This window comes from Triturus cristatus, chromosome 6 (assembly GCF_964204655.1).
Source record: "Triturus cristatus chromosome 6, aTriCri1.1, whole genome shotgun sequence".
Lineage (NCBI taxonomy): Eukaryota > Metazoa > Chordata > Amphibia > Caudata > Salamandridae > Triturus > Triturus cristatus.
Genome location: NC_140589.1, coordinates 1,665,954,717 through 1,665,968,226, shown reverse-complemented (window position 1 = coordinate 1,665,968,226; position 13,510 = coordinate 1,665,954,717). Strand labels below are relative to the sequence as shown.

At 50.0% G+C, this 13,510-nt stretch overlaps 1 protein-coding gene across 3 annotated transcripts in view; it reads left to right on the top strand.

Annotated features, from left to right (window-relative positions):
- Window positions 1-13,510, top strand: part of UBR2 (ubiquitin protein ligase E3 component n-recognin 2) — a 1,393,714-nt gene that overhangs the window by 1,017,984 nt on the left and 362,220 nt on the right. For all 3 annotated transcript variants that reach the window (XM_085612829.1, XM_085612828.1, XM_085612830.1), the window contains 2 exons: window positions 7,334-7,482; window positions 7,580-7,635. In XM_085612829.1, the coding sequence (XP_085468955.1) occupies window positions 7,334-7,482; window positions 7,580-7,635 (205 nt within the window). The remainder of the gene's footprint in view (window positions 1-7,333; window positions 7,483-7,579; window positions 7,636-13,510) is intronic.

Genomic DNA, 13,510 nt, shown 5'->3' with positions numbered 1-13,510 from the left:
TATCAAACTTGACCGGTTCGGTAAAGCCATTATGTAGTTGGACATCTTGAGTTTGCCAGTGTCAACTACATACCTTAAAATGGCTTCCCCGCACATATAAAGCCCAGAGAATAGAGTGCGCGGTTTGCTCATGCAGGGGGAGCACTTAGAACCATGCACCCTGCAGTGCAGTGACCGGGAAAAAAATTCAATCTTATATCTGGAGTGAAAGGTGCATGCACCATCTCACGCAGGCTGCGATGGCAGACCTGCAGACACAGTTTGCATGGGCTCCCATGGGTGGCATAATACATGCTGCAGCCCATGGGAGACCCCTGGTGTACCAATGCCCTGACTACCTTAGTACCATATACTAGAGACTTACAGGGGAACACCAGTATGCCATTTTTGGGGTGTACAGAGTACTTACCAGTCAATATAGAGGAGACAGACCCGACACTGGGGTCCTGGTTAGCAGGATCCCAGTGTACTACAGTCTAAATAAACTGACACCAGGCAAAAAGTAGAGGCAACCATGTCAGATAGATCCTACTTTCCTACAGTACTAAAACAGCTTGACATACAAAAACCTGTCTTAATTGATACACCATGAAGATGTTCTTATTTAACATATTACCACAGTAAAAATCATTTTTGCAGTGTGAATTTTTTCTGAATTCACATACTGTGCATTGTTCCGCCATCTAGTGATTGTGTCCGGAATTCTCCTGTTATTCGTAGTCCTTTTCTTTTTTTTTTTTTTAAATTCCTTTTGTTTTGCTCATCGGTGAACCCACCATTTGATGTTCAATTAGCCTACTTCTGACGTCATGCACCCTCCCCTGTTGTCATACCCCCTCCCCGGATGTCATATCCGCTCCCTTGAAGCTCGCACACCTGGTCGCCATCTTCAAATTCTTTTTTTCCCACTGTTGGGTCTGAAAGCAGAGATGAAACCTCTCCAATCTACGAAGAAAAAGAAGTTTGAATGAAGTTTATTGAGAATTCACGGAGAAGTTACCAGGTGATGGAAAACACACCTTTCCCCTTCTGCCCGAAGTGGCACCACAAATCCGCACAGAAGGACAACCATAAGGTGTATAACCTTTTCCTACCGATCGACCACAACAGCGACAAGTGCGAGGCTTTTGCGGATTTCATGCTGAAGATGCTGAGGGCAAGAGACAGACAATGGTATGCACACTGCGCCGTGCATGGGCAGCAGCAGACTCCATTGCTTAAGGAATTGGGGGTGTCGAGTGACGAGGAGGAAAACATCGCCAAAGGGGCAGAAGGAGAAGGCTTGGATTGTTGACGTCAAGAGGGAACATTGAAAAAACCTTCAGGGGGAAGAATCTCAAACTACAGACTCTAGAACACCCAAAGCTGCCTCGGTGCCGAGAAAATCAAGCAGGCACAAAAAAAAACTTTGGGCCCACACCAAGGACACTGCGAGCAGGCGAAAACGCGAAAAGATAGTGATGTCAAAAGACAATCGGAGTTGAAATGTTTCAACGTAAAAAAAAGACAAAGATTGGGAGACGCCAAATAGGCATCCAGTAAAACTCCGGCGAAGGATACTTTGATGTGGAAGAGGAAATCTTCGACAGTGCTCGATCCTAAGGATTGATTCACCAAAATCAAGAGAGAAAAGAGGTGTTTTGAAGCAGAAATGGCTGCAATTCTGCAAAAGAAAAAAGATTTTGACACATCCCTATAGGAATTTCGAATCCCACAAAACCCCTTGATGCTGACAAAACAGGTAGAAACGGAAGTTGAAGATTTAGACCCCTCTTTGACACCAGAGCCACTGGTGGAGAAAGAAAAACAGCAGTTATTCCTCGAAGAAGGGGAGGTTGAAGCAATGGATATGGGCATGTTCCAGCACTCTGAGAGATCAGAGTTATGTGGAAGCCCAGTGGCAAGAGATCGAGATAGATCCCCAGAGGAGGGAATTGAGACTTATACATCAAGGCCATCGCCCAGATGACATTACAATGTCAGCTAATTAAAAGGGCGGCAGATAAATATGTAGTGCAATTAATGGAGGAGAAATCACAATCCTGCTTCCTCCTTGAAACACTCCTACCTTCTCAAACCAAGAACCAGTACTTGCCAATGTTGCCCAGCATTCTGGATCAAGGGTAAAAAATACAAGCATTCTGCGAATGAACCTCTGTACATAAGAGGAACAGTCCTAGCTGACTCCATTATCCCAACTACAGCCAGGAAGAGGTAAAATATCCCATCAACATCAGGACCACCATCAGACAAGAAGAGCAAGAAAATGGATTTGGTGGGCAGAAAATTTGAGAGACAGGCGGCTAACCAGTGGAGAATAGCCAACTCGAACGCTCTCCTCAATAGATAGGCATAGCAACACTAGGATGAGATGGCAGAGATACTGAACCACATGCTCAAAAAGTACTGCAAAAGAGCTGCTTCTCTTTCAGAAGAGGGGAATAACAGTGCAAACATATGCCTCAAGTCCACATTGGATGCAGCTGATACTGCAAGTCGACAAATAATGGCTGGAATAACACTAAGACGCCATACATGGTTAAAAATATCTGTGTTCAAGCCAGAAGTTCAGGTGTTAATGCACCGTTCAATGGTAGCGCAGTTGATGAGACCTTTCAATAGTTGAAGAAACCCAACGAAACTACGTTGTTAATCAGAGCTTTACAATTCAGAGAAAATCTACGGAGAGGAACACCACCAATCCGAAGCCGAGGAGGTTTCGTGGGAAAGCTTCTCATCAGAGTTTTGAGGGCAGAACCCAAGGTCAGACACCTACACAGCATTGGTGGGACCGAACACAAGGAAGAGCACAGCCGCACATAGGAGGAGCCACCTCCTCTGGGAAATGACTTATCAGATCATCATACCCTCACACACACAATACCAGTGGGAGGCAGAATAAAGAACGTCCTTTAGGAGTGGAGGAAGCTAGCATCAGATAATTAGATAATAAACATCGGAAAATTGGATATTGCATATAACTGACAAAAACGCCTCCTGCAATGGGACGAAAGAAAGTGGTCCACTCAAAAGAGGCAACATCCCGTCTACTCAAAGAACTAGAGGAATTGTTGGGAAAGTTTCAAACCGTAGGCAACAAATATTTCAAAGAAGGTTATCCTGACGGAATACACTTGTTAGCAAATATATTTAAGAGAAAATACGAGCTTCAATTATAGGCATCAAACGAATTTGAAAAACACCGCGCCGAAGTTTGTTTGAAAAACTTTTCACACGTAACAGGAAGCACAGCGTTAGTGCAAACTGTTTTACAGGAGGAAAAGATATTGTTAATGGGAAGTCAAATATTGCGAATGGCTCTTGTACATAAACCGTGAGTGAAGCAGTTAGATTTTCCAGGAGGAAAAGCTGAGGAAATAAATATTTGCAGTTCCCACTACAGCAACTTGAACTCATGCTATGTCGTGGCACTAGAATGCAATGCCAGTTGCATCGATAGGAAACTGGGATAATAGATGTTAGTTGCCAATAAAAAATACAGAACAGAGTACAATTAGGAAAAATTGCCAAATTTGCACCCATACCTCATAAAGCCATTACCAAATTATGCACAGTCGTGGTCGAGGCCAATCTAGTCTTTCATCGTTCCGAGGTGAAAATATTCTAAGTACAAGTTATTATATTAACAACAGCTATAATTAAATGATAGATAACAATTATAGCAACAATAAACGTAATACCAATTAGAAGAATAACAATAATCATGCTATTGATTTTATTGATAGGGATAATACAGCCACCACTATACGTAAATATACGAAAACCCATTTTACTCTGCAAGCGTGACATTTGTACTTGCCCACGCTCCTGTCTACATAATTTCACCCGTAAATTGTTCGCAAGCCAGATTGGGACGAGTGCAAGCCTATTTTTCCGTTGCAACCCACTTTGTGCGCTCAGCCCAGCTTTCGCCGTAGCCACTTTAACTAGTTGCTAAAAAGACTGGGTCCAAGCAGTCTTTAACGTTTTTTTTCAGGATTCCTTTTTTCCAACACCATATTTACATTTCATCGTGATCGTGCACCTGCAATTTTCTTTATGAAAACACTTTTTGAAATAAATAATACGCCCAACGCCTATCGTGCTAGAGGCTGCACAGTGCTGTACAAGGAGGCACTCTAACGTCAGACCATTGCTGTTAAAGGGACGACAGTTCTTCGGGTTATTTCTGCACAAGTGGTCAGAAAAAGCTCAGCTTTCCAAGAAAACTGTGCAATCTATAGTCATGGGCACATCTACTGAAAAGAAAAACAAGCATTTGCAATGCAATAGGTCTTGCATTTACACAAGTTTAAGCTACTGACATTGTAAATGATAATGCCTTTTATTTGTTTTAAAAAACAAAAAACTAAAATAAAAGGCATTGTCATTTACAATGCCAATAGCTCAAACTAGTGTAAATGCGAGACCTATTGCATTGCAAATGCTTGTTGTCATGGTAACTCCCACTTTTTGCCATTCGTATTGATGGTTTTCAACTGATGTGCATTGGGTCCCTGCTAACCAGGCCCCAGTTCTAGTGCTCTTTCCCTAAAACAAACCACATGTTCAATTGTTAACCAATTGGCAAGGACTTTGGCACCCCTGTAAGTCCCTAGTTAATGGTGCACCTGGTACACAGGGCATGGGTATTAAAGATGGTTCCCAAGGGCTGCAGCATATATTATTCAACACATTGGGACACACACACAAATTATTTGCAGACTGCCTTTCCAGAACATGTGAAATAGTGAAAACCATTCCAAGAACACGACATAGCTCACTCCCTGTGTTCCAGGCGGAGTACACTGCATGAAGCCCATGTAAGTCACCCCTGCAGCAGGCCTTAAAGCCCTAAGGCAGGGTGCATTATATTACATGTGAGGGCACATCTGCATGAGCAGAAAAAACTCCTGTGATGTCTAGTTCCATTGCTAGATATTAAAAGTGATCAGAAAAACCAATTTAGATATTTGTACTGGGCACTGGTCATTACGAGTCACCCAGCTACATAATAGCTTCACTGATAATACTGGTGTTTGGTATCATACACCTCATCTGAATAAATCCATACTGCTGCCAGTATTGGATTTATTCTGACATGCACCCAGAGAGCAACTTCGAGGTACCTCCTGAATCCTACTAGTCTGTGTGTGTGCTGGCTGACTGGTATCTTCCAGCCTACCTGCACTGACAAGTTTCTGACCCCTTCAGGTGACACCCTGTGATCAATGAGGTCAGAAACAATGCCTGCTGCTTCAGAGGAAGGTTTTCACACCTCCTCCAGCAGGATGGCTAGTGTTAGCTTATCGAGGCAAGAGGCTTCAAAGGCTCTGCGCCTTTGATATGCAATATTCCCCCCAGACCTTGGATTGCCACCCCCTGCCCTGAGGCCCCGTTTGACACCAGGAAAGGCAGGAAAATGTAGCTAGTCAGAAGGAGTTTTCACTCTCAGGCTAGTTACACCTCTAAGGTGGGCTACCTGAAGTGAACACCGAAAGAAGGATTTTCCCATCTTGTTTTGGGAGAAACTAGGAGCTCTGGGTCAGGATTATGCCCACTCCTAGCAGGAAATAGTCATATTGGGGGTGTAGTCACCCCAGGGGTAAGTAGCCCATTAGCTACTACCTTACACTCCCCTAAATGCCCCTAAATGCAGTATTTATTGGTCCCCCTGACACCAGGAACACTGATTTGTCTACCTGGGAACAGAAGAAGGACCAAGAAGAACCAATGACGTAAGAACTGTGGACCTGCACCGAAATTGGTTCCAATTGCTGCCCGACTACTGCTCTTCTGGCAATTGCCAGAACTGACTCGTCCTGCCGCTGAACAACCTCCCCAAACCCTTGGAGGTCTGTCCAGTACTTCGCCAACCAAGCAGTATCTCCCTTGAGGTGGAGAAGCCATCTCCCTGCATCTGCAGGCATTGACCTCATCTGCCCAGTTCACTGTTTACTGACCATCAGGTCTACCGAGGGAACAACTTGCAAGGAGGAGGTCATCGAGAGTCCAGTAGGTAAGCCTCATTGCTTCACCAAGTCTCGTGATGCTGAGCCTTGCCGGAGGCTCCCTGCACCAATACCTGGGGAACCGGAGCTCTTGCATATAGGAAGGCTTGTTGTATGTCTAGCCCGGGCACCACCAACGCTAAAACCAACCTGCCGATGAGGGACTTCTGGGTTTCTAAGCTCATCACAGAGGGTGGCCCTGCAGTCTTGTTTTCGCTCCATTTCCAGGTCACCAAAGCCAAGTGAGAGCCTCTATCTTGAACGACCTGCCACATAAGCACCTCTGCGCCTGAGCCTTTAAGCTCTGTATCACGTAAACCGACTGTGTCTTTGCGCCCCAGAGACCATCAAGAACTAAGCCCCATTTTGAGTTCTGCCAGACTGGTCCCCTAGTTCCCACTTGCAGCCTTTCTTTTTGCAGGTACTTCTCCATTGACTTTACAGTGTTGCGCACGAGGCTACCAACACGACCAGCTCCTTTGCACCCAGACACACCAGGGCAGGTAAAACTGAACTGCTGGTGGTTTCTCGGAAAGTACTTACCTGATGAGCTTGGTGTCTAAATTTATATAGAAATCCGTGTTATTTTTCTAAATTGGTCTCGGATTTCTTTGAGTGTGTCTCTTTTTTTTGGACTCTGTTTATACACCACATGCTGAACACTCCCCTCTGATAAGCCTAAAGCTGCTTGACCACACTACCACAAAATAGAGCACTTTGGGATTGTTAAAGCAAGCCACTGTAAACCAATAAGGTTCGCCTGGACTCTATACTCAGTGTACCAGATAGTTTTGGAGCACTATATAGAGAGTCAGCTTCCTAAGGGTGGTGACTCCTGTTTTCACTGTTTATCTTAACCTAACCCTTATACCTTAATCCTAATTACTTATCTGCACCCTTGCCAGTGTTTTTCCATTACCATCATTATGACAATTTTCTAAAATTGTTTGTATCCTAAGATAACCATTCTGAAACTGCCACCTCTCAATAGGCTCTGAAGTGGCCAGTAGGCATCATGGTGGAGCTATACCAAATACCAGAAGCAAATGAGCTATTGATAGAAGTACAGAATGTGACGGAGGGCATTTTAACATCACATTTCTCGCAGTACTTCCTGATAATTGCTATGCCTCTATAAATACACAATAGATTTGTCCAGCCATGGTTGTATTAATATGTACATATATTGGATGTGTGTGCCTTTTTCTTAAGGAAAAGTCTCCGTCCAACGAAATAGTGGCACTGGCGTATTCAACATTGTGATTATTTGTAAGCCTTGTGCAAATTTGTTTTTGTAAATCATTCCTGTGTTCTCTCAACAGAAACCCTTACTCCGACACTATTAAAGAGATGCTCACAACCTTTGGAACTTCATTATATAAGCTGGGACTTAAAGTGCATCCTAATGAACAGGATCCACGGGTATCCATAATGTGCTGGGGCAGCTGTGCATACACCATACAAACCATTGGTAAGAAATAATGTTGTCCTCAGTGTGGTGCCTAAAAATAACCATTTTATTTCCTCTCAGTAATGCTTTTTATCGTGTTCCTCTTGTCCATTTACAGAACAAGTTTTAGCTGATGAAGATAAACCACTCTTTGGGCAGTTGCCCTGCAGACAGGTAAATGTGCATCTGTGAAGAATGACTGTGTGTGTTGGTCACATTTGAATACCACAGTAAGTAGAATTCAGAAATGTCCATTACATCAAGATGTCTTCTTATTTTCAGAGTGGTAATTTCTTGACAGCAGTGCACATGAATGTGTCAATTGAAAAACGCTTTGTGAAATCATAGTAACTCTTGCTTTAAAGAACCTCAACTGAATATATCTCACCATGTACATTATCTTTCATCCATTACATATACTTGATATAAAATGTCTTTATTTGTAATATAACATTCATGCTTTTTCATAAATTTAAACATTATCCTAATGTAATCGGACAGGGATTTGTAAAGCAGCACTAATCTAATTTTCCATATCGTTTTAGTGAGAAATAAGTGGGACACAGTTTATAGCACAATAGAAGTCATTTTGTCAGTCCAAATTTATGTTGTTTTAGGATTTATGTAATCCCACGTTAGCCTGTAAAATGTCATCAAATTGTTAGAAAAATATTGTCTTAGGAAAACATTTCATTCCCCTTGCGCGTCGCTAGGCGTCGTCTGCGGCTCCGCGTCCGTCGTCGGCGTCGTGCGCCGGGATGACGTCGTCGGAATACTTAGACGCCGCCCTCGCGCGCTGACGTCAGTTCTTGTACATAGCCTTCCGCGCCAGGAACGCAGAGCCATGCAAAGACCGACACTGGTGACAAAAATAAAATCTAGGGGCCTGAAAGGACAACCTTAACCCTAGATGTCAGTTCGCAGAACGGGGAGGATGGGTGGGTCGGTGAGGAATCTAACTAACTAATGTTTCTTACAGATACATCGTTACCGAAGGTTAGTAACTTGTTCATCTGAAAGAAACACGTTAGTTAGATTCCTCACCTTAGAATAGATACCCAAGCAATACCATCCCCGGTGGTGGGTCTGCGAACCAAGATCACACCAGAAAGTCCTGGAGGACAGAACGGCCAAAGAAGCCATCCCTCCGGACTTGGCTGTCAAGGCAATAATGCCTGGCAAACGTGTGTAGCGAAGCCCACGTCGCCGCCTGACAGATGTCCTGCAAAGGGACTCCCCGTCCCAAGGCAGTAGTAGCCGCCGTGGCCCGAGTAGAATGGGCGCGCAGCCCAACAGGAGGGTCCTTTTTAGCCAAGGAATAGCAGATTTTTATACACAAAACGACCCACCGAGAGATGGTTCGTTTGTGCACAGCTTTCCCCTTCTTAGCACCCACGTACCCAACAAAAAGCTGGTCGTCCACCCGGAACTGCTTTGTGCGGTCCAGATAAAAAGAGAGCGCACGTTTTGGGTCCAGACGGTGGAGCCTCTCTTCCTCTTTGGAAGGATGCGGAGGCGGAAAGAAGGTGGGCAAGGTGACAGACTGCCCAAGGTGAAATGGAGTCACCACTTTAGGAAGAAAGGAGGGACGAGGCCGAAGGACAACCTTGTCCGGATGAACAGATAGAAAAGGAGGCTTTGAAGATAAAGCCTGGAGCTCACTCACCCGTCTAGCCGAGGTGATGGCTACCAGAAAAGCAGTCTTTAGAGTTAAAAGACGAAGAGGGCAATTGTGAAGAGGCTCGAAGGGAGCGCACATCAGGAACGTCAAAACCAGATTCAAGTCCCACTGAGGCATTACAAAAGGGACAGGAGGGAACGTGTGTGTAATGCCTTTGAGAAAGCGTGACACTACAGGGGACTTGAAAAGAGAAGGCTGATCAGGAAGCCGCAAGAAGGCGGAGAGGGCAGCAAGATAACCTTTCAGGGTGCCCAGGGCAGAGCCCTGCCGGGCCAGAGAAAGAAGGAAGAGGAGAACCTCAGAAAGAGGGGCGGAAAGGGGATCCACAGCCTTTGCTGTGCACCATGCCACAAATTTGTTCCACCGGCAGGCGTATACCGACTTTGTGGAGGGACGCCTGGCTGCCAGAATGATATCACAGACTTCAGGAGGCAAGTCAAATGGCATCAACTGCCGCCGCTCAATCTCCACGCATGGAGGTGGAGGCTGGACAGGTTCGGGTGGAGGACCGTCCCCTGCTGCTGCGACAGAAGATCCTCCCGAAGGGGCAGACGTATCGGGGGATCGGTCAACAGACTGAGTAGCTCGGGATACCAGTATCTTCGTGCCCAATCCGGAGCCACCAAGATGACTTGGGCCCGGTCGCGCCTGATCTTCTTCAGCACTCTGGGCAGAAGTGGTATAGGCGGAAAGGCGTACAACAGACCGCAACTCCACTCGTGACGAAAAGCGTCGCCGAGCGAGTGCCGCCTTGGAAATTCCAACGCGCAGAACTGCTGACATTGCGCGTTCCCTTCGGTGGCGAATAGATCTAACCAAGGCTCTCCCCACTGCTGAAAGAGGCCTTGCACCACTTCGGAGTTCAGACGCCATTCGTGATCCATCATGCACCGGCGGCTGAGTTCGTCTGCTCTGGCGTTCAGAGAGCCCGCCAGATGTTGAACCACCAGGGTGACGCCCTGGTGTTCCAGCCATGTCCAGAGGCGCAGAGCCTCCTGACAAAGGGTCCACGACCCCACCCCGCCCTGTTTGTTGCAGTACCACATGGCGGTGGTGTTGTCCGTGAACACCTGCACGACACTTCCCCGGACAGAGGGAAGGAAGGCTTTCAGTGCAAGCCGGATCGCTCTCAACTCCAACAGGTTGATGTGGAGACGAGACTCCGCCGGAGACCAGAGGCCTCTGATCTCCGCCTCTCCCATATGGCCACCCCATCCCAGGAGGGACGCATCCGTCACTACGACATGCTCCGGTTGGGGAAGGGAGAGGCTCTTGCCCCTGACCCACTCGCGGTCCGTGAGCCACCACTGCAACTGCTGTGCAGTACCCTCCGAGATCAAGACATGGTCGGACAGGTTGCCGTGATGCTGGGCCCACTGAAACTTCAGGTCCCACTGCAGAGCCCGCATGCGCCGCCTGGCGTGATGCACTAGTAGGATGCAGGAGGCCATCAGCCCCAGAAGCCGCAACACTAGCCTGACCGAAACCCGGGATAGAGGCCGAAAGATGGGAATCAGGGCCTGTATATCCCGGACCCGCTGTTCCGGAGGATGGACCCGGAACTGCGCCGAATCGAGAACCGCTCCGATGAAGAGGAGCTTCTGAGAGGGACTCAAGTGTGACTTCGGCACGTTGATGGAAAACCCCAGCAAATGCAGGAGATCCGCCGTAGTCTGGAGGTGGGAGACGACTGCCTGGGGCGAGCCCGCCTTCAACAACCAGTCGTCGAGATAGGGGAAGACTGGGACCCCTGATCTGCGCAGATGAGCTGCGACCACCGCCATCACTTTCGTGAACACCCGAGGGGCACTGGTGAGGCCGAAGGGGAGCACGGTAAACTGAAAGTGCTCTTGGCCCACCGTGAACCGCAGGTAACGCCGGTGGGCCGGCAGGACGGGGATATGGAAATACGCGTCCTGCAAGTCCAACGCTACCATCCAGTCTCCAGGGTCTAGGGCAGCTAAGACCTGAGCCAACGTTAGCATCTTGAACCTTTCCTTTCGGAGGAAGGCATTGACGTTCCGGAGGTCCAAGATAGGGCGCAGGCCCCCCTTGCCCTTCTTGGGAACCAGAAAGTAGTGGGAATAACAACCACGACCTACTTCTGGACTCGGAACGCGCTCGACGGCCCTCTTGGCCAAGAGAGCCGAAACTTCCTCGCGGAGAAGATCCAAATGATCCCCCGAGATACGGTGGTGCTGTGGTGGCATGGCTGGAGGGGTCGTCTCGAAGGGGAGGGAGTAGCCCCTTCGGACGATTTGCAGCACCCACCTGTCCGATGTTATGGACCGCCAGCGGAGCAGGTGATGGCGAACTCTGCCGCCCACTGGCGTGGTATGGGCCTGAAAGCTCGGACTAGGAAGGCTTTGAGGCGGATGCTGCCGGGGTGGATGTGGGCTGACCACGTCGTCCTCCATTTCCGCCACGGCGGAAGCCACGTCCGCGACCGCGCGCAGGTTGGTTCTGCGGCTGGTGGCTTTGCGGACGTGAGGAGGCGCCCCTTCCTTGGCCACGAAAGGGGCGAAAAGCGGAAGTGTGCGCCCGCGGAGCCGAGAGGCCCAAGGACTTGGCCGTAGCCCGGGAGTCCTTGAAACGGTTCAGCGCACTGTCCGCCTTCTCACCAAACAGGCGAGTGCCATCAAAGGGCATGTCCATGAGGGTGTTCTGGACATCCCCGGAAAATGACGTGGACCGCATCCAGGCGTGGCGGCGGAGCGCCACCGTGGTGGAAATCGCCCGACCTAGCGAGTCCGTGGTGTCAAGCCCACATCTTATGGCGTGCCGTGCTGCATCCCTCCCATCGGCCAAAGCCTGGGTAAGACGCGTCCGGACCTCCTCCGGACACAGGGGCAGCGCGTCCTCCACCGTATCCCACAGGGAGTGGGAATAACGGTCCAAGAGACAGGCGGTATTTAAGGACCGCAGGCCCAAACTAAGGGACGAGAACAGTTTCTTGCCAAACTGCTCGAGTCTCTTGGAATCCCGGTCCGGCGGAGCGGTCGGGAAGGAGGACTGGGAGGTAGAGGCCTGGATAACCAGACTCTCGGGGGTGGGGTGTTGGGACAGGAAACTGGGGTCGCCCGGAGCAGGGCGGTGGCGCCTGGCAACGTTCCTATCCACAGGAGGAACTGTGGAGGGCTTGGACCAGGTGCCCTGCAGAACGTCAGTGAGGGCCTCGTTGAACGGCAGCAGAGGCTCAGTGGAGCTTGCTGAGGTTTGAAGCACCTCAGTGAGGATGTTGGTCCTCACAGCCACGGCAGGCAACTCGAGCCCAAGGGCCTCAGCCGCCTTGCGCAGCACCACAGAAAATGCTGCACCCTCCTCCGAAGCCACGGTCGGAGGAGAAGTGAATCCAGCGTCTGGCGAGGTGTCCAGGCCGCTGGCCTCCCCCAGTTCATCTGCCCAGTCCTGAGAAAGCTGTGACTGAACAGCCAGAGGGTCCTCGAACCCCTCCCAGTCGCCCCCTTCTTCCGATTCCTGATAAACAGGAGGAATGATCGGAACCGGACTGTAGAGATGGTAGGTCTCAAGCGGCGTCTGATGCGGCGTCGGCGGACGCCGTGCCGGCGTCGGGTCCGGATGAGGGCTAAACCGGGGCGTCGGCGTCACAGGCGTCGGCGTCGGTGGCGCCGGTGACGGCGTCGGTGGTTCAGGCGTCGGCGCCGGTGGAGGAGTGACAAGGTCAACCGGCGTCGACTGGGGCCCAGGCAAGGGCCCCGCGGGGACCTGCGGCGTCGAGACCGGAGTCGTCGACGGCGCCGGGGCCGGAGCCGCCGGCACGCGAGGTCGCCCAGTCGAGTCCGCGGGGCCCGAAGGCGCGCCAGCGGGCGTCGACGGCGGGGCCAGGCTCCTCATGGCCGAGAGGAAGGCACTGATCTCCGCCGGCGCCGCGTCAGCCCCAGGGACCGGAAGGTATGGGGGCGGACGCGGCACCTGCGGCTCCGCCGGAGCCGCGGGGGTGGAACCACTTGGACCCTCGGCCGAGTCGCGCGACCGGCGAGGGGAGTCCGAAGAGCGATGTCGCCGCTTCGACTTCTTAGAGTGTTTAGACTTACCCGACGACTTGGAGCCCGACGAGCGATGGTGGCGTCGGCTAGGGCTCCGCGAGCGATCCTTGGACCTCCTCCTGGACCGGGATCGCGCACGACGCGGAGCCGAGTGGCGAAGCTCCAGAAGCTTGCGGGACCGCTCCCGCCTAGCCTTCGAAGTCAGGGCCTGACAGTCGTTGCACGACTCCGCGTCGTGGTCGAGGCCTAAGCAGTAGAGGCACCGGCGGTGGTGATCGGTCACCGACATCAGTCGATGACAATCTTCACAAGCCTTGAACCCAGGCATCCTACCGGCACCAGATGTCGACAGACAAGGATC